The following is a 26,002-nucleotide window of genomic DNA, read 5'->3' on the forward strand; positions in this document are numbered from 1 at the left end:
TCTTTTTTACTTGGACTTTTAGAAGACTTTTGACAAGGTACCCATGAGCTATGTTCCCTCTAAGAAGTGCGCGTGCATGCCACACACATTTTTCAACCAGTGTACAAAGGAAATTAATGTGCGCACAAAAGGTTAGTTCCCTAAAATAATGTAGTAATTAATAATACTTATTGAAAATAATCTTTTAGCTAAATTTTAAAATAACTGACTTAAATATGTATGTTATTTTGTTGTTATTCTGTGCAATTTTATGTCAAATATTTTGTAAACCTACATAAACTGTGCCACGTGTGCATTCAGTGCGCACATACTTTTGTCACAGGAAAAAAAATTGCACAACATAAGATTTTTGCGCACACAGACTACTAATAATTAGAGGGAACACTGCCCATGAGAGGTTAATAGTCAAATTACTAGAGGTAGGGATTCATGGTAAGATGTGCGATTGAATGCAGAATTGGCTCAAAAGTACAAAACAATCAATTATAGTGAGAGGATGATTTTCCCACCTTGAAGATGTTAAAAGTGGTGTTCCACATGGATCGGTTTTGGGGCGTCTGTTGTTTTTAATTTACATTAATGATTGGGATAAGTACATAACAAATAAACTAGTAAAGTTTGATGATGACACAAAATTATGGAGACAGGTTGATAAAATAAGGCAGCAGAATCAATACAATTATATCTAAACAAAATCCAGATGTGGGCAGATAAATGGCAGATGAAATTTAATGTCAGTAAATGTAAATTATTACATATAGGAAGTAGAAATATTAGATATTAGTATACAATGGGGGGGGGGAGGTCTTGAGTTAGAAAGTGCACTGTATGAGAAGGATTTGCTGACCTGGTAGACTTAGTATCAGCATCTAGATGATGCATAGAAGCGATTAGGAAGGCTGGTAGAATGATGCGTTCAGTGGAGTTCAAGTCAGGAGACATTCTCCATCTGTATAATTAGCTTGTGAGGCCACACCTTGATTGCTGTGTACAACTTTTGGTCTCCATATTGTGTGAAGCATGTGAAGGCGCTGGAGAGAGTCCAGAGAAGAGCGACTAGACTCATTCCAGATCTGCAGGGTATGAGCAATGAAGAAAAATCGAAATAACTAAATCTTTTTAGCCTAAGTAGATGTGGAATGAGAGGAGACATGATAGAAGTGCTCAAGATCATTAAGGGTATAAGTTAGGCAGATGCCATCTGCTACTTCAAAATTAATCCATCATTAAGGACACAGGGTCCTGGGTGGAGACCGGTTAAGGGGCGATTTCAGACTAACACAGGAAGCATTTCTGTATACAGCAAGCTGTGGATACATGGAACAAACTACCTAGTTGTGTAGTTGAGAGTAGTAGCTTAGAGACTTTCATATCTAAACTTAATAGTTATTTCAATACACTATGTGAAAAGGAATTTGGCAGGCTTTGTTGGGCCAAATGGCCTGCCCTTGTCAAAAACTTTCTAAATGTTCTAATCTTCTAAATTTGGCCTTACCAATATTATATACAACTTCAACATAACATCCCAACTTCTGTAGTCAATACTTTGATTTATGAAGGCCATTGTGCCAAAACATCGCTTTCTGGGTCTACCTACCTGTGATGCCACTTTCAAAGAACTATCGATCTATATTCCCGGATCCCTTGGTTCCACCGAGCTCCTCCGTGCCATACCCCTGGCTGGTCCGCCCAAAGTGTAACATCTCTTACTTGCCTACATTAAATTCTATCTGCCCGCTTTTCCAGCTGGTCTCGATCCAGTTGTAAGGCTTCTTTGCTGTCCATTATGCCTCAATCTCGGTGTCACTGGCCACATCCCTGATTAGGGCAGGAAATCTAAAGAGAAGAAAATTAATATCTGGGTTTGTTCTGCTTGAACAGACAGATGGTTAATGGATGGTTTAATAATTATTAACAATGTTGTTCCATGCTTGTTATGAATACTGTCTTTCAGGATTCCTGACTCATTGAGTTTTGAAGAGGGTGCTTTGATTGAGCCACTTTCTGTTGGGATTCATGCCTGTCGCAGAGGAGAAGTGAAAATTGGCCAAATGATTTTCATCTGTGGAGCTGGTAAGAAGTTGCTTGTGATGGGAAATGCTAATATTGTGTGTTTTAGTGTAATTAACCTTGGTGTTTCAATACACAGCTGTGCCTGATAAAGTAGTCACTGTGTGTATGTTCAAAATCTTCTGTTGCTGTGGCCAATCCACTCCAAGGTTCAGTATGTTGTGCAATCAGATGCTCTTCTACACACCTCTGTTGTAACATGTAGATATTTGAGTTACTGTCACCTTCCTGTCATATTGAACCAGCCTGGCCATTCTCCTCTGACTTCTTTTAATTCTCTCATTTCGCCTACAGAACTGCCACTCACTTGATGTTTTAATTTTATGCACCATTCGCTGTAAACTCCAGAGACTGTATTGCATGAAAATCCCAGGAGATCAGTGGTTTCTGAAGTACTCAAATCACCCCATTTGGCACCAACTATCATTCCAAAGTCAAGGTCACTTAGATCACATTTCTTCCACAATCTGAAGTTAGGCCTGAACAATAAATGAACCTTTTCACCACACCTGCATGCTTCTATGTACTGAGGCTACGTCCACACTACACCGGATAAATCCATAACTGAAGCTTTTTACCCTTCGTCCATACTAAAATGGCGTTTTCGTCACCCGAAACCAGAGCTTTTCAGAAATGCTCTCCAAAGTGGGTATTTTTGAAAACACTGGATTGGCCGGATCAGTGTGGACAGAATAACCGGAGACTTCTGAAAACGCTGTCAGATGGCAGCACACCATTTCATTGTTTTCTTTAAAGCAAACTAACAATTTCAGAACAGACGGCAACGAAACTGATGCCAGAAGAGTTAGAAATGTACTCACCAAATACTTTTGACCCATAACTTACTGAATACTCGCTTTGCCGTTTTCTGTCCTTGCTCATATGAAGATGGTTTACCTATTTATTCAAGTACTTCTCTGACAATAGATGTGTAACAGCCTAATGTAACATTGTATGGAAATACAAGACAATACTGATGCAGTCATGTTTTATTCATTTAACAAGGTGCTTTATTAATGCAAAAGAGTTAGTCAGCTTTTCAATGTTTGTCGTCAGCCAGGTCAATCTGTCTGTGAACTCCGTCAGTTGCCTCCATACGCTCCAGTATTTGTTTTTTTTAACTTTTAAGTTCCCCTGTGTGAAAGCCAACAGCTGTCTGTCGTTTTAAGTTTTTCTAGTCTGTAACTACACAAACGTGCACTTTTATGGCGAGATTCGACACCGAACATGTGACTTGTTTTCGGTAGATGTGTCCTGCGCATGCGCAGGAGGAGATTCGCCGAAATCTCTGTTTTAATGTGGATAGAGATATTTTTAAAAACCCATAGTGTGGACGCCTATCGTTTTTATGCGAAATCGGAGTTTTCAAAATCATCCGGTCTAGTGTGGACATAACCTGAGTTGCTGCCACACAATGGCTGATTAAATATTTGCATTAACAAGTAGGTGTACAGGTACCTAATAAAGTGGCCTCTGAATATACTGTGGCTAATTAACCTACAATTTGCATTTCAATCAGTCAGTGACAGAGTAAAAGGTACTAATCTTTTTCCCTTAGCAAGAGCACATGGGTTTAAGGTGAGAGGAGGGAGTTTAGGAATCAGATGGTTTACATGGAGGGTGGTTGGTATCTGGAACTTCCTATCAGAAGAGATGGTGGAAACTGATACAATCGCAGCTAGAGGGCATTTGGGATGAGAAGTGACTTGATAGAGATGTACAAGATGATGAGAGGTATTAATTGAATGGTCATCCAGAGACATTTTCCCATGATCTTACAAAGAATTGTGAGGACTGCTGAGAGGATCATTGGCGTCTCTCTTTCACTGATCTTAGAGTGCTGTGTACACAGGGCTCTTAGCATTGTCAAGAATCCCTCCCATCCATCCCACAATCACTTTGACCCCTCACCATCAAGCAGGAGGTACCACAGCATTAGAACAAGGAGCATGTAAGACTCTTAAAGGAACACCATTGCAAGCAGAGGTGAATTTGATTTACCTTGATAAATTCTGCACTCTGCAGCCATATTGAGAATATGCAAGCTCAGCACAGCACTGGAGTCTGTGATTGAAACTGGGTTGCTGAAGTTGTGCAGTAATAGCCCTACTAGCTGCAGCACTGATTCAGCATTGGTTTTATACTTGATGACAAATATTTCACTTCTGTGCTGCACAACCCTTTTACAATAATATTAAGGAAGGATTTATGTTTATATTTTGTCTTTTGTGACTCAGATGAGTCAGTTCTGTAGAAGTTGTATAAAATGTTGGTGCGACCAAATTTGGTGCAGTTCTGGAAACATATCAATATGATTGAAAGAGTACAGAGAAAATTTACAAGGATGCTGCTGGGACTTAAGGATCTGAGTTATAGAGAAAGGTTGAATAGGTTAGGTCTATATTCCCTAGAGCATAAGGGAATGATTTGATAGAGGTATAGAAAATTATGAGTGGTATAGATAGAGTTAATGCAAGCAGGTTTTGTTTCCCTCTGAGGCTAGGTGAAAATAGAACTGGAAGTCATAGGTTAAGAGTGAAAAGTGAAAATTTAAGGGGAACCTCTTCACTCAGAGGATGGTTTGAGTGTGGAATGAATGCCCATGGACGTGGGTTTCTCTAAATGGTCCATTGCCACTGTTTTGAGAAAAGAACAGGGGAATATTCTTGGCTGATGCTCACCTGTCCATCAATATTGAAATAGACTGGGGTGATCTGTACTGACCAGTGTTGATGGATCCCTTTGAAACTGCCGGTTTCCAGTGGATGAAACCTCAGATTTCCACTGCTGTATAGTTGAATGCCCAACAAGCAAAACTTATTTACTGACATAATGCTGTTCTGATATTATATTCTGTCACAAGACTCCATGTGGTCCAATGGTGAAGCCTAGTCTTCCTGGGATCCATTAGTGTTATACATAAAACCTGCATCACCATCTGATATGGAGGTGACAACTGCGTGGGACCAGAGAAAACTTGCAGAGAGCTGTAAACTCAGCCAGCTCCATCATGGGCACCAGCCTCCCCAGCACCAGGACATCTTTAATAGGCACTACCTGAAAAAGGCAGCATCCATCGTGAAGAATCCCCACCAACCAGGACATGCTCCCTTTTCATTGCTGCCATCAAGGAGGTGGTACAGGAGTGAAAATGCACTCACTCAACTTTTCTGGATCAGCTTCTTCCCCTCCAACATTAGATTTCTGAATGGTCAATGAATCCATGAACACTACCTCACTGTTTGCTTTCTGTTTGCACTACTTATTTACTTTTATATTATATGTTCTACTTCTATAAAATGTCAAATTTCATGACATACCTCAGTGAATATAAATCTAGAGTCATTCTGATTCTGATTCTAAAACCTGATAACTCCCATGATCTCAATGGGAATTCCTGGTGTATTTAAATTACTGGACAAAGATTTTGTAGGTAAGTCATTTTTATTTTTATTTGCTGTAATGAATCTAATTATTTTTAAGTTTTCCTTTGCTTTAGATTTTTAAGAACTATTTAAAAATGTCAGTAGTTTTGAAAGATTATCAGGGAGTTTTTAAAAAAAGCTGCTAAAACCTTCAATGATTGAACAGAACAAAGGCCGTCTTTCCAGTTACAGCTTATCAGGGCTGTTCTGGAGGTGACGCGCACACACACACACACACACACACACACACAAACACACACCCCACACACACACCCCCCCCACACACACACACACACACACACACACACACACACACACACACACCCCCCACACACACACACACACACACACACACCCCACACACACACACCACACACCCCACACACACACACCACACACACACACCCCCCCACACACACACACACACCACACACACACACACACACACACACACCCCACACACACACACCACACACACACACACACACCACACACACACACACACACCACACACACACACCCCACACACACACCCCCCCACACACACACACCACACACACACACCCCACACACACACACACCACACACACACACACCCCCCCCACACACACACACACACACACCCCCCCCCACACACACACACACACACACACACACACACCACACACACACACCCCACACACACACCCCCCCCACACACACACACACACACCACACACACACACACCCCACACACACACCCCACACACACACACCACACACACACACCCCACACACACACACACACACACACACCACACACACACCCCCCCCACACACACACACAAACACACACACATACACACACACCACACACACACACCCCCCCCACACACACACACACACACACACACACACAGAGACACAGACACACACACACACACACACACACACACACACAGACACACACACACCCCACACACACACACACACACACACACACACACACACACACACACACACACACACACACACACACAGTGACACCTCTGACTCCCCGAAGTGATTCTAATTGGCTGCTGTGTTTTATACATTATCCTAGTAATCACGCTTTAGCAAGTAATTGGCTTAAAAAGTAATTTGAAGTATTCCACAGTCATGAAAGATGCTATAGAAATGCAGTGCGCTAGCAACATTATATTCTAATTGATGTACCATTCATTTATTAAGGAACAATTGGACTTATGTGCATGTTGGTCGCCAAAACAATGGGGGCAGCTCAAGTGGTGATTTGTGGTAAGCAACATAGTGCTTTGTAAACTATTCACAGTGAATGCATTGAAACAGTTCGTTCTCTATTGTGTTGCCCATAGTATTGCAATTTTTTGGTGATTCTGTTCAATAATCCAAGTAACACCCTGGCAAATCTCCTCTGCACTCTTTCTGTACCGTGATGATTAGAAATGTATACAATATTTCAATTACAGCCAAGTACAGTGTTTTGTAAAGTTGAAACAAACATACCAACTCTTTTATTCTATGCCTAGAACTGTAAGGGCAATGAAGGCAAGCATGCCTAATGCCTTCTTCATCATCCTACTGATTTGTGTTGCTACTTACAGGGAACAATCGACTTGGAATCCTGGGTCTCTTCATCATCAACATTCCTTGGCCTTCCACCATTCACAATATATGTCTCATAAGTATTTGATTTCCCAAAGTGCATCACCTCACACTTGTCAGGATTAAATTTTGTCTGTCGTGCTGTGACCAACTTTCTATCTGATCTATATAGAAATAGTAACATGCAAGAATGGACCTTGTATCGAAAGGACAGGGGGTGGGGTGGCTCTGTGGGTAAAAAATGAAATCAAATCCTTAGAGGTGATATAGGATTGGAAGATGTAGAAACCTTGTGAGTAAAGGAACTGCAAGGGCAAAAAGACCCTGATGGGAGTAATATTCAGGCCTCCGAACAGTGGCCAGGTTGTGGGATACAAATTACAATGGGAAATAGAAATGGTATGTAAAAGGGCAATGTACAATAGTCATGGGAATTTCAATGTATAGGCAGATTGGGAAAATCATGTAGTTGCTGGATCCCAAGAGAGGAAATTTGTAGAATGTCTATGACATTCTAAAGCAGATTAAGGCTTTTTAGAGCCCACTTGGGGAACGGCAGTTCTAGATTGGGTGTAATTCGAGAGTATCAGAGCAGAAGTGAGTGTAGTTGCTATTGCTAATGGTGTACTAATGTGTCAGCGATGTCCCAGTATCACTCACTAGATCTGGACTACCTCACAATTAAGTGTTGGCCATTTTACCTGCTGTGGGTGATTTCAGCGAACATTTTGGTAGTGGTGTACATTCCACCTCAGGCCAATGTCAGCCAGACTCTAGATGAACTAAGTGATGTAATCAACAGGCATGAAAAAGCACATCCCAATGCCTTCCCCATCATTTTGGGGGATTTTTTTTTTATTAAGTGCAATCGTGAACAATAGCCAGATCAGAAATGCTGATCAAGTCAACTAGTCCCCAAAGAGAACTCTGATAGGCCAGTCAGATGGTTCACTGCTGCTCAGTGATAGAACATAAAAAATCATATGTACAATTAAGAAACTTTAAAAAATAGTAGAAATACTGGAGTCATGGTGAAGTCTGCTGGAGGGAGACATTTATATACATGCTGTCCTCCTTAATTTAGAGAGATTGAAGGATAAGGTTACAGGGTGACAACATGTGACAGGAGCACTTGGAGCTAAAAACTAATCCCTACTGGGAGATTTTAACCAGGCTAACTTGTTAAAGCCACTAAATATTTATTATCAACAAATCACTTGTAGTATCAGAGGAATATCAGAGGAAGTGTAACAACTGGGCCACTGTTGCACAAAGTTCAAGAATGCCTACCATGCTATTCCACGCCCACACTTTGGTAAGTCTGATCAGGTGTCTGCACTTCTACTCCCTGAGTATAGGCAGGGACTAAAGACTGCAGCACCAAGAAAGCACACTGAGGACCAAGAAAGTATGGACCAGGGAAGCACAGGAGTGCTTATAGGACTGCTTTGAATTGGTGGGCTAGACTGTATTCAGGGAATCATCTTCAAGTCTGGGTGAATATGCCACAGTTGTTACCAACTTTATTAAAACCTCTGTGGAAAACTGTGTTCTTACAAAAACTTACATTACATTCCCAAACCAATAGCCATGGATAAACCAGGAGGTTCGTAGTCTGTTGAGGGCTAAATCTGTGGCATTTAAGTCTGGCAACCCAGGTCTATAAGAAAACCAGGTATGACTTGCGGAGAGTTATTTCAAGAGCCAAGAAACAATTCTGGGAGAGGTTGAGGCCACAACAGATGTACATTAACTTGTAGGGATTTCAGGCCATTACCTTCTACAAGGCAAAACCCAACTTCATGAATGGTAGCAATGCTTCACTACCAGACAAGCACAATGCCTTTTATTCTCACTTTGAAAGGGAGATTGAAACCACAGCTGCGAGGATCCCTGCAGCATCTGGTGACCCTTTGGAGGCTGTCTTTCAAGAGAGTGAACCCTCACAAGGTGGTAGAGCCTGGTGTTGTCTCTGAAAACCTGTGCCAACCAACTGGAGGGGGTATTCAGAGACATCTCAAATTTCTCATTGCTATGATCGTAAGTTCCTACCTGCTTCAAAAAGGCAACGATTATTCCAGTGCCCGAGTAGAGCAGTGTGAGCTGCCTTAACAACTATTGTCCAGTAACAGTCACAACCATGTGATGGAGTGCTTTGAGAAGTTGGTCATGGCTAGAATCAACACCTGTCTCAGGAGGGACCTGGACTCACTGCAATTTGCCTGTCACAACAATAGATCTACAGGAGATGTGATCTTAATGGCTCTCCACATAGCCTTGACTCACCTGGACAATGCAAGTACCTATGTCAGGATGCGGTTTATCGACTCAACATTTAACACAGTCCTGATCTGAAAGCTATAGAACCTGGGCCTCTATGCCTCCCTCTGCTACTGGATCCTCAACTTCCTAACTGGATGATCACAAATTATGCAGATTAGAAATAACATCTCTACCTCACTGACAATCAACACTGGGATCTGTGCTTAGCCCACTCTCTATACCTGGGACTGTGTGGCACAGATGCCATCTATAAATTTGCTAATGATACAACCATTATAGGCAGAATTTCAGATGGTGCCGAAAAGGTGTACTGGAGCGAGATACATCAGTTAGTTGAGTGGTGTGCCAGAAACAATCTTACACTTACCACCAATAAGACCAAAGAGCTGACTCTATGCTTCAGAAAGAGTAAGATGAGGGAACACAAACCAGTCCTCACCAAGGGATCAGAAGTGCAGAGAGTGAGCAATTTCAGGTTCCTGGGTGTCAATATCTCTGAGGACCTAACCTGGACGCAACCTATTGATACAGCTATAAAGACGGCAAGTCAGTTACTATAATTCACTAGCAGGAGATTTGGTTTGTCAACTAAAGCACTCAAAAACTTCTCCAAATGTACCGCCGAGAGCCTTCTGACTGGCTGCATCACCGTCTAGTTGTGGGGGTGAAGAGGGGGTGGCTACTGCACAGGATCGAAGTGATTTGCAGAAACTTGTAAAATTGATTCACTCCATCATGGGCACTAGACTCCATAGTATCCAAGCCATCTTCAGGGAGCAGTGCCTTAGGAAGGCAGTGTCCATCGCCAAGGACACCCACTGCTCTCTTCTCATTGTTACTGTTGGGAAGGAGGTACAGAAGCCTGAATGCACACACTCAATGATTCAGGAACAGCTTCTTCCCCTCTGCCATCTGATACCTAAATGGCCATTGAACCCATGAACATTAATCCTCTACATTTTCATTCCAGTTTTTTTTGTACTACTTATTCTAATGTAACTATTTAATAGACATAAATATACTTACTGTAGTGTAATTCAATTTTTCTTTTCTCTGTGTTTACTTTATTTATCATGTATCTCATTGTGCTACCTGCTGTAACGTTAACCTATTTCATGACATGCACAGGTGATATTAAACTTGACTCTGATTTTGATAGGAGCGGGATTTTGCCATTCAGCCCATTGAGACTGCTCAGCCATTCTATCATGGCTGACTTATTATCCCTCTCAACCCCATTCTGCTGTCTTCTCCCTGTAATTGTTGATGCCTGATTAATCAAGAACCTATTCAAGAATCCACATCTTAAATATATCCAGTGAATTGACTGTATAGCTCTCTGTGATAATGAATTCCACAGACTCACCATCCTCTGGCTAAAGAAGTTTTTTCTCATCTCTGTTGTGAATGGATGTTCTTCAAATCTGAGGCTGTGCCCTCTGGTCCTAGAGTCCTCCATAAAGTAAACCTTTTCCCCACATCCATTCCATCTAGGCCTTTCAATATTTGATAGGTTTCAATGAGAAAGTTCCCATTCCCATTCCTCCCATTCTTCTAAATTCCAGAGAGTACAGGCCCAAAGCCATCAAATGCTCCTCGTGTATTAACCCTTACACACCTGAAAACATTCTTGTGAACCTCCTCTGGATCCTCTCCAATGTCGCACATCTTTTCTTAGATAGGGGGCCCAAAACTGCTCACAATACTCCAAGCGGTCTGACCAATACCTTATAAAGCCTCAGAATTACATCCTTGCTTTTATATTTTGGTCTTCTCAAAATGAATGCTACATTGCATTTACTTTCCTTATCACTGGCTCATCCTGCAAGTTAAACTTTAGGGGATCCTGCACGAGAAATCCCAAGTCTCTTTGCAATCCTGATTTTTGAACTTTCTCCCCATTTGGAAAATAGTCCACACCTTTATACCTTCTGCCAAAATTCATGACCGTGCACTTCCCTACACTACATTCCATCTGCCACTTCTTTGCCCGTTCCTCCAATCTGTCTCAATCCTTCTTCAAATACCCTGCTTCCACAACACAACTTGCCCCTTCATCTATCTTCATATTATCCGTAAACTTGGCCACAAAGCCATTAATTCCTTCATCCAAATCAAGAACCATTCCCAATACTGCACCCTGCAGAGAACCTCTAGTTACTGGCAGGCAACCAGAAGAGGCCCATTTTATTCCTACTCTTTGCCTCCTTCCAGACAGCCAATCTTATATCATGCCAATACCTTTCCTATAATACCATTATTAAGCAGCCTTCTGTTCAGCACCCTGTCAAAGGCCTTCTAAAAATCCAAGTACACAACATTAACTTTGTCTATCCTGTTTGTTTTTAGTTGATGTTCTTCATCAAAGGTGGCTCTCTTTTGTTTTAAAGATGTGATCAGTAGTCGGTTGGAAATGGCAAAGAAACTGGGGGCCGATTATACGATTAAAGTAAACGGGGAGACACCTCAAATCTTGGCTGAGAAAGTAAAGGCTGTTCTTGGTGCCATGCCGAATATAAGCTTTGAATGTACTGGGAAGGAGTTCTCCATGCAGGCTGGCATGTATGTAAGTACCACATCAGCTTCCCTCCATGGTGTTTGCTGACAGCTACCCTTGTATTTCTGAGCACAAAAACTACACATTGTGGTGAGCATTTCATGATGACAGGCAAGAAAGGCTCGTTTAACTCAACAGCCATTATTATTGCAATAACCACAAACATAGACCAGGCACTATGACCTGGGGAGAGAATGCACTCAGTCACATAAAGACAGGGAAGGTGATTATTACATAGCCAGTTACAGTCAGGGTGAACACACATGTGAATAATTGTATAACCCAAACTAAAGTGTGACAATAAATGAACTTGACTGGTGGCTGTTGCTGTCGGTCCACTTTCTGGAGCTGCCCTGCCAGAGAGCCATGGCTTCAGTGCTGAGGAAGAGTGTTGTCCCCTGGCACGTCCACACAGGCCCCCCAGTGGGACAGCAGATCCAGGCCAGTGATGCAGGAGCCCTGGGTGTCGGCTCTCTTTCCAATCCTTCCATGGCGGCGTGTCTTTGGGAGCCCAGCCTGAGGATACAGAGCACTACTCGGTCCTTCAACTTATTCCTCGGGTCTTAAGGCACGCCGTTCGACGTCATAGCTCTTCAATCTCGCTATCAGTTTCTAATCCCACTCCTGACACCATTTGGTCCATAATGACAGATGAGGAAAGCTTGGTTAACTCAATAGGTGTTTTTATTGCAGTAAACACAAAATCAGACCAGGCACTATGACCTGGAGAGTAAACTCTCTCAGTCACATACAGATGGGAAAGGTGATTATTACATACTCCTGTTACAGTCAGGGTTCTGCACACACGTCAATAATTGTATGAAACACCCTGGTTTCCTTGGCTATGTAAGTCTAGGGGAGACGACCTCCGGCCTCACCAAACTCTTGAGATTGAGGCGCGCTCAATCCCACCCTAAACCCCTGTCTGTGTGGATGCTGTGTCATTTGCTACCCTGTTACAAATGAATACCACAAAGTAACAAACAGTGCACTGCATATGATTAAAGGAATTTTATATATTAATCTTAACTAAAGGGCTAGCAAAGAATAACAAAAAAAAGGCCCATTCTAATTAAACAATCAAACATGCACAATTTGGAGCTCATCTTGAACTTCTCTGTCACTCATGCACTGGGCCCTTGGTCAACATGAAAGCTCACATCACCTCCCGAATGTCGCTTGCAATCCATCATGACCAAATGGGTCTCCCATCGGATCCTATGCTACGACTGATTCTCCCCAGTGTCTTCTTTCTTCATCTCCTCTCGAACAAAACCTCCAAGCCCAACCTTAGTGTCCCTCACCAGAAAAGCCTCCCCTTAATCTGACCATCCTAATTGGATGGCACATATTTCTCTTCATCCCTTGTCTTCAACAATAACCCAAACATGAGCTGAAAATAAGCAGCTCTCACAGAACAGCGCAAAATGCAATACATGCAGCATAATAGTAAAAAATATGAACCAGGGCATTATAGGTATAACTCTAGCTAAAATGTAATAATAAATGAGTCTGAACATCCCACCATAATCCCACAAAAGCATTTTAACACAAGAACAATAAATAGCACTGGCCACTAGGAATGCAGGGGTGGGCTGCCGATCACTCCCACCCCCCCCCTCCCCGGAATTCTACACGACCCCACCTGAAGGATTAGCCATTCTCAGCAACCCCAGAGTCCACAACAAAGTCCAAAAGTGGTGGTTGAGGATGCTGCCTAGGGTGCTGTGGGGTATCTGTAGCTCCCCCCATGGGAAGCACTGTTTGGCAAGGGAAGTGTTACTTCCTTCCTCCAGCCTTGCTGGGACGGTGGTGGCCAAGGGCCAATATGGTGCCAACCAGTCCCGGTGCAGCACGACTGCCTTCTGCTGCTCAGGCAACTACATTTATTTTATTTTATTGTAATCTATTTCTGATGTACAGCATGGAACAGGCTCCTCCACCCTATCAAACCGTGTCACTCAGCAACCCACCTACTTGACCCTAGCCTAATCACAGGACAATTTACAATGACCAATTAACCTACTAACTGATAGCTCTTAGGACTTTGGAGGGAAACTGGAGCACCTGGAGGAAGCCCATGCAATAATGGACAAAATGTGCAAATTCTGAGCTGTAATAATGTCATGCTAACTGCTGACATGGCGCCACATTTGTACACAATATTTAAAATGGAAAATACTTATACACATTTTATTCCATATCTGTACTTTAAACTCTATTTTTATATAATTGTTTCTACTTTATAAAAGTTGAACGTAGTCTTTTATTTATGTTGTGCCCCGGCCAACATACCATCATAAATCCTTAATACATGTAAGTATATGCATATGATGAATTAAGTTGACCCTTGATTGTTAATCCTTGATCAAATGCCCTCCAATTATTGTATGCTACAGGAGCTTATCATTTTGAAATACTTCAATTACTTGTAGTGCATAAGAAAGGGAGCATCACTAATCCTGTTTCTTCAAACATTATTTCCTAGGCTACACGTTCAGTGGGGTCTGTGGTTCTGGTTGGTCTTACGCAAGAAAAGATGAACATTCCAGTATCCGAGGCAATTATTCGAGAGGTGGATATTCGAGGAGTTTTCAAATATTGTAACACGTAAGTATTGATAACATCTTTGCCTGTTCAAATTTGAAGACACGGAGCCAGGGAGCAAGGAAATGAGCCATCTGGCCCCTGAATCCTTGCTGATCATTGAACCCTTTTACAATAATCTTATGCTCACCCCATTTACTCCTTTCACCCAGACTCTTGGTATTAATTCTGGTTTCCGGTTTAAGATGGTGCTACCAAAGACATGTGACAGCTTACTGGTAGTTCAAAAGCAAAGGAATTCAATTAAAAGCATTAATAATAACCCTTTATTGAAGTAAATTGTGGTAAACTATCACTCCAAATAAGGTAGCGGTATCTGAGGGCAAAGTGAGTTAGAGAGATGTGCGCTGCTGGTTCGCTGCAAAATCGAGGCACTTGAAGTTGGAGCCATGCTGGTTGGAATGGATGATTTGGAGGGGAGAAGATGGTTCAGAGGAGTTTGAACACCCATCCAGCCAGCCCAGGATCATGCTAAGCATCGAGCCAATTTGGAGAGGTACAGAACAGCTTCTTTATAACTATGGCTGTGGAAAAGATGTTTCCTATAGCAATAGAGTTAAGGACCAGAGTGCACAGCCTCAGAATAGAAGGACATCTCTTTGGAAGAGAGACAAGGTGGAATTTCTTTAGCCAGAGGATGATGAATCTGTGGAATTTATTGCCACAGACATCTGTGGAGGCCAGTTCATTGGGTATACTGTATTTAAAGTGGAGTTTGATAGGTTCGTGATTAGTAAGGGTGTCAAAGGTTATGGGGAGAAGGTAGGAGAATGGGGTTAAGAGGGATAATAAATTACCATGATTTTATTTATTTTTATTTGTGGATACATTGCAGGACAGGCCCTTTCAGCCCTTCAAGCCATGTCACCCAGTAACCCACCGATTTAATCCCAGGCTAATAATGGGACAATTTACAAAGAACTATTAACCTACTAACCAGTATGTCTTTGAACTGTGGGAGGAAACCAGAGCACCTGGAGGAAACTCATGTACAAACGGGAAGCAACATCCAACCTTCCTTACAGAGAGTGCCGGAATTGAACTCCGTACTCCGACGCCCTGAGCTTTAATGGCATTGTGCTAACCACCATGCTACAGTGGTGCCTCAAATGGAATGGCAGAGCAGACTTGATGGGCTGATTGGCCTAATTCTGCTCCTATGTCTTATGGTCTAATGGACCCTGTAACTGTGAATAAACAAGTATGTGGAAGTTTTAGAAATAGTGTATGTTCAGACAAAGGGCTCTGATTGTCTGAGATTGGCATTTCAAATTCACCACACATAGTTCATGCTGTCATAAGTTTTGTAGATGGGACAAGGAGCCTGCCAGTTCACAGACACAAAGAGATTCTGCAGATACCAGAAACCTTGAGTAATACACATACAATGCTGGAGCAACTCAGCAGATCGGGCAGCACTTGTGGAGGGGAATACATAATTGATGCTTTGGGCCAGTATTTCAGAATCAGAATCAGGTTTATTATCACCGGCACGTGATGTAAAATTTGTTAACTTAGCAGCAGCAGTTCAATGCAATACATAATCTAGCAGAGAGAGAGAGAAAAATAATAAATAAAATAAAACATAATAAATAAGCAAGTAAATCAATTATGTATATTGAATAGATTTTAAAAAATGTGCAAAAACAGAAAAACTGTTTAAAAAAAAGTGAGGTAGTGTCCAAAGCTTCAATGTCCATTTAGGAATCAGATGGCAGAGGGGAAGGAGCTGTTCCTGAATCACTGAGTGTGTGCCTTCAGGCTTCTGTACCTTCTACCTAATGGCAACAGTGAGAAAAGGGCATGCCCTGGGTGCTGGAGGTGCTTAGTAATGGACGCTGCCTTTTTGAGACACTGCTCCCTAAAGATGTCCTGGGTACTTTGTAGGCTAGTGCCCAAGGTGGAGCTGACTAGATTTACAACCCTCTGCAGCTTCTTTCGGTCCTGTGCAGTAGGCCGTCCATACCAGTCAGTGATGCAGCCTGTCAGAATGCTCTCCACGGTGCAACTATAGAAGTTTTTGTGTGTATTTGTTGACATGCCAAATCTCTTCAAACTCCTAATAAAGTATAGCCACTGTCTTTATAACTACATCAATACGTTGGGACCAGGTTAGATCCTCAGAGATCTTGAACTTGAAACTGCTCACTCTGTCCACTTCTGATCCCTCTATGAGGATTGGTATGTGTTCCTTCGTCTTACCCTTCCTGAAGTCCACAATTAGCTCTTTCATCTTACTGATGTTGAGTGCCAGGTTGTTGCTGTGGCACCATTCTACTAGTAGTCATTTCTTTCTCCTGTACACCCTCTCGTCACCACCTGAGATTCTACCAACAATGGTTGTATCATCAGCAAAATTGTAGATGATATTTGAACTATGCCTAGCCACACAGTCATGCATATACAGAGAGTAGAGCAGTGGGTGAAGCACACACCCCTGAGACCCCTGAGGAGCACCAGTGTTGATCGTCAGTGAGGAGGATATGTTATCACCAATCTGCACAGACTGTGGTCTTGTGGTTAGGAAGTTGAGGATCGAGTTGCAGAGGGTGGTGCAGAGGCCCAGGTTCTGTAACTTCTCAATCAGGATTGTGGGAATGATGGTATTAAATGCTGAGCTATAGTCGATGAACAGCATTCTGACGTAGGTGTTTGTGTTGTCTAGGTGGTCTAAAGCCATGTGGAGAGCCATGGAGATTGCGTCTGCTGTTGATCTGTTGTAGCAATAGACAAATTGCAATGGGTTTATGTCCTTGCTGAGGCAGGAGTTCAGTCTAGTCATAACCAACCTCTCAAAGCATTTCATCACTGTTGATGTGAGTGCTACTGGGTGATAGTCATTAAGGCAGCCCACATTATTCATCTTTGGCACTGCTATAATTCTTGCCTTTTTGAAGTAAGAGTGGTGCTCTTGATTAGGGATGAGATCAGGGTGATTGTGAGAGATGATATAAGATCTACAGAGCGGAATGTTGAGTCCACCTGGGTAGAGATTAAGAATAGTAAAAGGAAAAAATCACTGGTGGGTGTTGTCCTTAGGCCACCTAGTAAGAATATTGCAGTGACAGAGGCGATTAACCAAGAAGTAACTGAGGCTTGTAAGAACAGAATGGCAGTTGTCATGGGGGATTTTAACTTCCACATAGATTGAGTGAATCAGGTTGGTCAAGGAAGTCATGACTTCATAGAATGCATCCGTGATGGCTTTCTTGAGCAGCATGTTAGTGAACCTACAAGGGAAAATACTATCTTAGATCTAGTCCTGTGCAATGAAACAGGTAAGATTAACGATTTTGTAGTGAGGGATCCTCTTGGAAAGAGTGATCATAGTATGACTGAATTTCGCATTCAGTTGGAGGATGAAATAGTTAGATCTAAAACTAGTGTATTATGTTTGAACAAGGGAGTCTATAATGGGATGAGGGAGGAGTTGGCTAATGTGGATTGGTAGCTCAGGCTATTTGGTAGGACAGTTGAGGAACAGTGGAATACTTTCAAAGGGATTTTTCACCGTGCTCGACAAAAGTATATTCCAGTCAAAAGTAAGGACAGTAAGTGTGAGGAGAACCAGCCTTGGATAACTAAGGAAATAAAAGATAGTATCAACTTAAAAGCTCATGTACAAAGTCGTAAAGAGTAGTGGGAGACTGGAGGATTGCAAAATCTTTAAAAAGCAACAGAGAATAAGTAAACAAGAAATAAGGAAAGGGAAGATAGAGTATGAAAGTAAGTTAGCACAAAATATAAAAACAGCAAAAGTTTTTATAAATACATAAAGCGGAAGAGGTGACTAAAGTCAACGTGGATCTCCTTGGAAGACAAAAAGGGGAAATTGATATTGGGTGATAAAGAAATGGCTGAGGCATTGAACGACTATCTTGTGTCGGTCTTCACAGTGGAGGACAGATCTAATATGCCAAAGAAGGACGTGATGGACAAAATGGGACGTGAGGACCTCAATAAAATCATTGTCACTAAAGAGATAGCGATGAGCAAGCTAGAGGGCCTGAAGGTAGATAAGTTGCTGGTCCTGATGGGATGCACCCCAGGGTGCTGAAGGAATTGGAGGTTATAGTAGATGTGTTGGTTTACAGACAGATCAGCCATGATCTTATTGAATGGCGGGCAGTCTCGATGGACTGGAAGGCCTACTCCTGCTCCTATTTCTTATGCTCTGCCCGTAGCAGTAAGAGGTTGAAAATGTCCTTGAGTACTCCCGCTAATTGGTTGGCACAAGTTTTCAGAGCCTTACTAGGTACTCCGTTGGGACCTTCCACCTTACGAGGGTTATCTCTCTTTAAAGACAGTGTAATTTTGGCCTCTGAAACAGAGATCACAGGGTCATCAGGGGCAGCAGGAATCTTCATAGCCATAGTTGTGTTCTCCCTTTCAAAGCGTGCATAGAAGGCGTTGAGTTAATCTGGTAGTGAAGCATCGCTAACATTCATACTGTTGGGTTTTGCTTTGTAGGAAGTAATGTATTGCAGTCCCTGCCAGAGTTTGCTGTGCATCTGATATCGCCTCCAACCTTGTTCAAAGTTGTCTCTTTGCCCTTGAAATAGCCCTCTGCAAATCGTACCTAGTTTTCTGGTACAGGCTTGGGCTACCAGACTTGAATGCCACAGATTTAGCCTTCAGCAGATGACATATGTTCATCCACAGTTTTTGGTTTGGGAATATACAGTAAGTCTTTGTGGGCACACACTCATCCACACAGGTTTTAATGAAGTCGGTAACAACTGCAGCATACTCATCCAGATTCAAAGATGAATCCCTGAATACGGTCCAGTCCACCGATTCAAAGCAGTCCTGTAGGCGTTCCTGTGCTTCCCTTGTCCAAGCCTTCTTAGTCCTCACTGCTGGTGCTGCAGTCTTCAGTCTCTGCCTATACTCAGGGAGTAGAAGTACAGATAGGTGATCACACTTCCTGAAGTGAGGGCATGGGTCTATGTTGCCTATCCATTCACTACCGGGTCAGGTCGTATAGTGATGCCTCATGGAAACTGGCCCTTTGGCCCAGCAGGGCTGTGCTGACTATTCACCACCCAGGTTGCGCTAATCCCACATCCCCATTGCCTGAACGTTGTAGTGTTACTGGTTCACTGATAGCTGTCCTCGACTGCACAGGAGTTAGCTGCTGAGGGAGAACGGTGCTGAAAAGTCAACAAGTTGCTAACATTCGAAACAGTTGTAACTACATCATCATTTGTGTTTAGCAGTGGAAGATATCTATTTTTTTCTCTCCAGATCATATTAAAAAACTTAACAATTAATGAATAAGTTAATATAGCCATATAACAATTACAGCACAGAAACAGGCCATCTCAGCCATTCTAGTCCGTGCCGAACGCTTACTCTCCCCTAGTCCCACCTACCTGCACTCAGCCCATAACCCTCCATTCCTTTCCTGTCCATATACCTATCCAATTTTTGTTTAAATGACAAAATCGAACCTGCTGATGCACCATCAATAACTCACTCTGAGATGTAAGGCGAGATATCGGCTTTTATTGACTGGAAGAAGGAACAAGCAGTGAATGACCACCATACTACATCCTGGAGACTGAGAGGCAGGGCTCAGGCCTCAATCGCCTTTATACCGGGGTCTGTGGGAGGAGCCACAGGAGCAGTCAGCTGGGGGGGGGGGGGGCGTGTCCAGACAGGTATATGTAGTTCACCACACCTGCCTCTACCACTTCTACTGGAAACTCGTTCCACACAGCTACCACTCTCTGAGTAAAGAAGTTCCCCTTCGTGTTACCCTCGTGTTAATATTAAATGAAAATCTAAAGGAAAAATTACAGATGCTGGAAACTTGGAAACACTTGGCAGGGTGCTCTTATTTCGATATAGAGGGAGAGCCACATGGTTGGCACAATTTTCATCAAAGGACCCACCTACTCTCTCAGATACCAAAACAATCCTTCCAGGTGAGGCAGCACTTCATGTGAGTCTGTTGAATTATCCAGTATTCCCAGTACAGCCTCCTTTACATTGGTGAGACCCAGCACAGATTATTTCATCAAACACAGTAAAAGGCAGGACATCCTGCTGGTCACCTATTTTAATTAGACTTCCCATTTCCATTTTGACATGCCTGTCACTGACCTCCTCTACTGCAATGATAAGGCCACACTCAAGTCAAAGAGCAACAGCTCATATTCCGGCTGGGTAGCCTGCAACTTGATGGCATGAACATCGATTTATCTAATTTCCTGTAATTTCTCTCCCTCCCCTTTTCTCTTTTTCCAATCCCCCTTCTGGTTTCCTTCTCTTCACCTGCCCATTACCTTCCTCCGGTGCCCCTCTCTCCTGTTGTCCTCTTGCTTCTTCTATCAGATTTCTCCTTCTTCAGCCCCTTTACTTCTTCCACCTATCGCCTGCCAGCTTCTTACTTCAACCTCTTCCATCCACCCACCCACCTTCCCCTTCACCTGTTCTCACCTATCACCTGCCAGTGTGTACTCCTGCCCCTCCTCCACTTATTGTGGCTTCTTCCCCTTTCCTTTCCAGTTCTGATGAAGGATCTCAGCCTGAAACATTGACTGTTTATTCCTCTCCATGGACTTTGCTTGACCTGCTGAGTTCCTCCAGCATTTTGTTTGTGTTACCTATCAGTCTATGTAAAGAAACTTACCCCACACATCTCCTTTGAAATTTCCCCCCATCTTAAATGCGTAGACAGAAAGAGCTGATGAATGCTAACTCTATCACTCTTTCCACACACTCTGCTCCATTTCTTAAGTGTTTTCAGCATTTTCTGCAAATAGTTTTGTGAGTTTATGGAAAATATCATCATGTAGGAAAAAGATCAGCCAAATTATGCATTATGGGTGAAGGTCATAAAGTTGGCCAAGAAAATGTAAAAGAATTCCTTCTTTCTGAAAATAGTTCACAAGGCTAATTTATAACCACCTGAGAGGGCAGATGGGTCCTTTGATGACTCTGCTGAAAACTGGCATCTCCAGTTGAGGGAGTGTGTCTCCCCCTCAGTATGGCAATAAGAGCATCCTGATTTTTTGAGAATGTCATAAAAAATCCACAGTCTTTGACATCACTGACAAGTTAACTCTGTAGCTTAACATTACATTTGTTAAAGCAAAGATTATTTCAATATTGCAATTGTTTCTGAAGGTAGTGGTAAAATATTTTCAGGATGGTAATTTTGAGTTCAGTCTTCTGTTTAGGATTGTGTAAGAGCCAAGCCTTACATGCAAGTACTCCAGGCAGCATCCTTTTAATTTGTTGTTAATAGTCTGATCTGCAATCTGATCCCTTTTTGCACCATGCAGAAATTTAAGTTCATCTCTGCAGTATTTTTACCAAAGGTTTACAATCCAAAGAAAAATAGGCACGAGTTCTGTTTAAAAGGGAAAGAATTTTGATCGACCAGACGAGAAGCACTGTACATAGCTGAATTTAACTCAGTTGGTAACAGTCCTGTCTGCCTGTTTCTCTCTCGTTCTCCCTCTCTACCCCCCTCTCCCCCTCCTCTCTCTCCCCTCTGTCTCTCCCCCCCTCTCTCCCCCCTCTCTCTCTGCCCCCCTCTTTCTCTCCCCCCTCTCTCTCCCCCTTTGCTTCTCTCTGTCTCTCAGTCTCTCCCTGCTCTGGCCCATAGAAGGCATGAAAGGAACATGATTGAAGCACATCAATATTGGCTCTCTCAAATGGTACTTGTCCAAAATGTCTGAAAAAGACAGGAAACCTGTGTAGGAGAGTTTTTAAAGTGGAAAAGCTGTTGCACTGTCCAGTTCCACTCTCTCAACTTCAGAATTCTGGGTCCAGTGGTACGAACAAACTGGGGTCTTCCATGGTTGCAATGGACAATCATAATGTCTTCTGAGCCTTGCTATTGCTTTCCATAAGGTGATTCAGTATGCCTCCTGGCCATTAGATCTCTCTGTTGATCTCAACCACCCAGACCACGAGAGCTGACTTCACATGCTAGTATAGGCATATCCCTATCTCACTGGGGTATAAGGCCCGCTGGCTACCCTCACCTGGTTTAGCCTACCTGTCAAAGCCGTGTACCGGGGTGTGGCTGCTGTCAAGTGCAAACAGCTACTTGGAGCCACAGATGGGAACTGGGTGTCCAGTGAGGACCAGAAGTGAGTGATTTGCCCCAGAATAGACACGACAAGCCCCTTCACCAGTGATGCTACTCCTCCATGGACACCCCATACACTCTACACTCAACTAACACAAATCAAGAAGGCTTTGAGACAAACTTTCACCAAATGAAGTCCTTTTTTAATCAAAAATTCCTGTCATTTCCAAAATTGATGTTAGAGATGAGAGGGAAGACCATGAGAAGTAAAAGGTTTAAATTTTATTTTCTTTCAGAGAAAAATAAGATAAATTTAGCTCAATGTGGACTTCAGGGATGTTTCAGTGTATGTCAGAAGATAAGGGGCCCTTCATCTCCATGTTCCTCTTATGTTGCCTCCTGCAGTTGCTTTTTGCTTTCCATATTCCAATACCTGCAAGAAAAAGAATTTTTTTGAAAAATTAGTAAAATGATTGAAGTGGTTTAGCTAGTGGAACAGCTGCCCCACAAATCCCATGGCCTAGGTTCAACCATGACCTCCCATTATTGTCTGTGTGGAGCTCCCTGTGACTTTGTGGGGCTTCCTACTGGGTGCTGCCTCCCACCCTATAGTCTCCTTTCTGCTGCCTCCCACCCTTCTTAAAAAGTGGAGTAACATTTACAATCATCCATTCATCTGGTACAATGCCAGAATCTATCGATTCTTGAAAGATCCTTGTTAATGTCTCTGCAAACTCTCCAGCTACTTCCTTCAGAACCCAAGGGTGCATTCCATCATGTCCAGGAGATTTATCCACCCTCAGACCATTAAGCTTCCTGTGCATTTTCTCAGTCTTAATTTTCATTGCACATACTTAACTTCCCTGACACTCTTGAATGTCCGGTATACTGCAGATGTCTTCCACTGTGAAGACTGATTCAAAGTAAGCATTCAGTTCCTCTGCCATCTCTGCATCTCTCACTACAATATCTCCAGTGTCATTTTCTATTAGTCCTTTATCTACCCTCAACTCTCTTTTACCCTTTATTTACTTAAAAAAGCTTTCAGAATCTTCTTTGATATTAGTCACCAGCTTCCTTTCATAATTCATCTTTTCCATACTAATGACCTTCTTAGTTTCTTTCTGCAAGATTTTAAAAGCTTCCCAATCCTCTACCTTCCCACTAGCTTTGGCTTCCTTGTATGCCCTCTCTTTTGCTTTTACTTTGGCTCTGACTTCACTTGTCTGTATTCCTCTGTATTTCCAGCATCTGCAAGATCTCTTGAGTTTATGATTTGCTATGGTTTCTACCCACAGCCCAAACATAAATGGGTTGGTTGGTTAATTGGTTAGTTGGTTCGTACAATAAACATAAACAATGACTGACAAACGATATGCAAAACAAGGCAAATTGCACAAATTAAAACACAACAGAGACTGTACATATATAATACATATAATACCAATAACAAGTTGTAGAGTCCTTGAAAGTGAGTCTGTTGATTGTGGAATCAATTCAGAGATGTGGTGAGTGAGATTATCCACATCAGTACAGGAGCCTGATGATTGCAGGGTGATAACTCTTCCTGAACTCGGACATAGACTTAATAGGTTAATCCCTGTGCTGTATGATTTTATCACATATCCTTAAGCTGACAGCTGAATGATAGATAAGATATAAAGAACTTAGAAAAATAGGAGGTGAAACTCAAGGTTGGAAATGTGAAATAAAGTGAACAAATAAAACAAAGGGTCTTGATATGGATAGTACAGTAAACGTGATTCAATGATGGTTAAGAATAACTTATAGCATTGTTCTCGTTAAGTTACGTTATAGTTAAGTTATACACTTGGCGACCATTTTATTATGTTCCTTCTGTACATAATAAAGTCACCATTGAGTGTATATTCATAGTCTTCTGCTGCTGTAGCCCATCCACTTCAAGGTTCAATTTGTTGTATGTTCAGAGATGCTCTTCTGCCCACCCCTGTTGTGTGGTTATTTGAGTGATCGTTGCCTATTTGTCAACTTGAACCAACCTGCCCATTCTCCTCTGACCTCTCTCATTAACAAGGCATTTTTGTCCACAGAACTGCCTCTCTCTGGATGTTCTTTTGTTTTTGCACTTTTCTCTGAAAACTGTAGAGACTAGTGTGTGTGAAAATGCCAGATCGGCAGTTTCTGAGACTCAAAGCATTGCATTTTGCACCAACAATTGTTCCACAGTCGAAGTACTTAGATCACATTTCTTCCCCATTCCGATATTTGGTCTGAACAGCAAAGGAACCTTTTGACCATGTCTGCATGCTTTAACACTTTCAGTTACTGTCACATGATTGGCTGATTAAATATTTGAATTAACAAGCAGTTGCACAGGTGTACCTAACAAAGTGGCCACTGAGTGTATATGTTATATATGTTATAGAAAGGATATAGATTACAGAATTCTGAACATTGCTTTAGCTTAATTTAATTGCTATTTTATAGCTCAATACATGTACATTTAAAAGATTAATAGCGGACAATGGAAGACTAAAAGAAGTGAAAATATACCTCGCAGGAAATCGCACTACCAACTGTCTTTGTTTTTTGTAGGTGGCCGATTGCGATTAACATGTTGGCATTAAATAGAGTTGATGTGAAGCCTCTGGTCACACATCGCTTTCCTCTGAATGAGATTCACAAGGCATTTGAAACAGCAAGCAAGGGCACAGGAACCAAAGTGGTTCTGAAGTGTGATACAAGTGACCTGGATTAATAAAAGGTATCTATTCGATATCCAGTATTCCTTTTACTTTGCTTTTGTCATCCTCTCCTATCTTGTGAACTTTGTTTTTGAAGAATGGCAACTTATCTTGTGGCTACCCTGGTCCCTATTTCCATTTCATTTTTCATCTCAAACAATCCCTTTAACAAAAGTACATGCAGTTGTCAGTTTGAGGTACCGGAGGTACCTAATAAAGTGACCACTGAGTATATGTTCAGGATCTTCTTCTACTGCAGCCGACCCAGTTCAAGGTTCAACATACATTCAGAGATGCTCTTCTACACACCACTGTTGTAACATGTGGTTGTTTGAGTTACTGTCACCTTCCTGTCAGCTTGAACCAATCTGGCCATTCTCTTCTGACCTCTCTCACTCACAAGGTATTTTCACTCATGGAACTACTGTTCACTGGATGTTTTTTTTTGTTTTTCACAACCATCCTCTGTGAACTCCCGAGACTGTTGTGCATGAAAACTCCAGGAGATCAGCGGTTTCTGAGACATTCAAACCACACTGCCTGGCACCAACAATCATTCCACGGTCAAAGTCACTTACATAACATTTTTTTTCCCACCATTCTAATGTTTGGTCTGAAGAACAACTGAACCCTGACCATGCTTGCTGAATGGTACCACAGCACCCCTCACTCAATGTCACCAAAA

General features: G+C 42.3%; 1 protein-coding gene across 7 annotated transcripts in view; it reads left to right on the forward strand.

The window, feature by feature from the left end:
- The window catches only part of LOC132379074 (sorbitol dehydrogenase-like), a 95,601-nt gene that overhangs the window by 51,974 nt on the left and 17,625 nt on the right, over positions 1–26,002 (forward strand). For all 7 annotated transcript variants that reach the window (XR_009507287.1, XM_059946611.1, XM_059946607.1 and 4 more), the window contains 5 exons: positions 1,955–2,073; positions 6,705–6,770; positions 11,771–11,946; positions 14,426–14,547; positions 25,169–25,337. Coding sequence is in view for 6 of the 7 variants with exons in the window: in XM_059946611.1 (XP_059802594.1) it covers positions 1,955–2,073; positions 6,705–6,770; positions 11,771–11,946; positions 14,426–14,547; positions 25,169–25,331 (646 nt within the window). In the remaining variant the exon portion in view is untranslated. The remainder of the gene's footprint in view (positions 1–1,954; positions 2,074–6,704; positions 6,771–11,770; positions 11,947–14,425; positions 14,548–25,168; positions 25,338–26,002) is intronic.

The sequence above is a fragment of the Hypanus sabinus genome, chromosome 21 (assembly GCF_030144855.1).
Source record: "Hypanus sabinus isolate sHypSab1 chromosome 21, sHypSab1.hap1, whole genome shotgun sequence".
Lineage (NCBI taxonomy): Eukaryota > Metazoa > Chordata > Chondrichthyes > Myliobatiformes > Dasyatidae > Hypanus > Hypanus sabinus.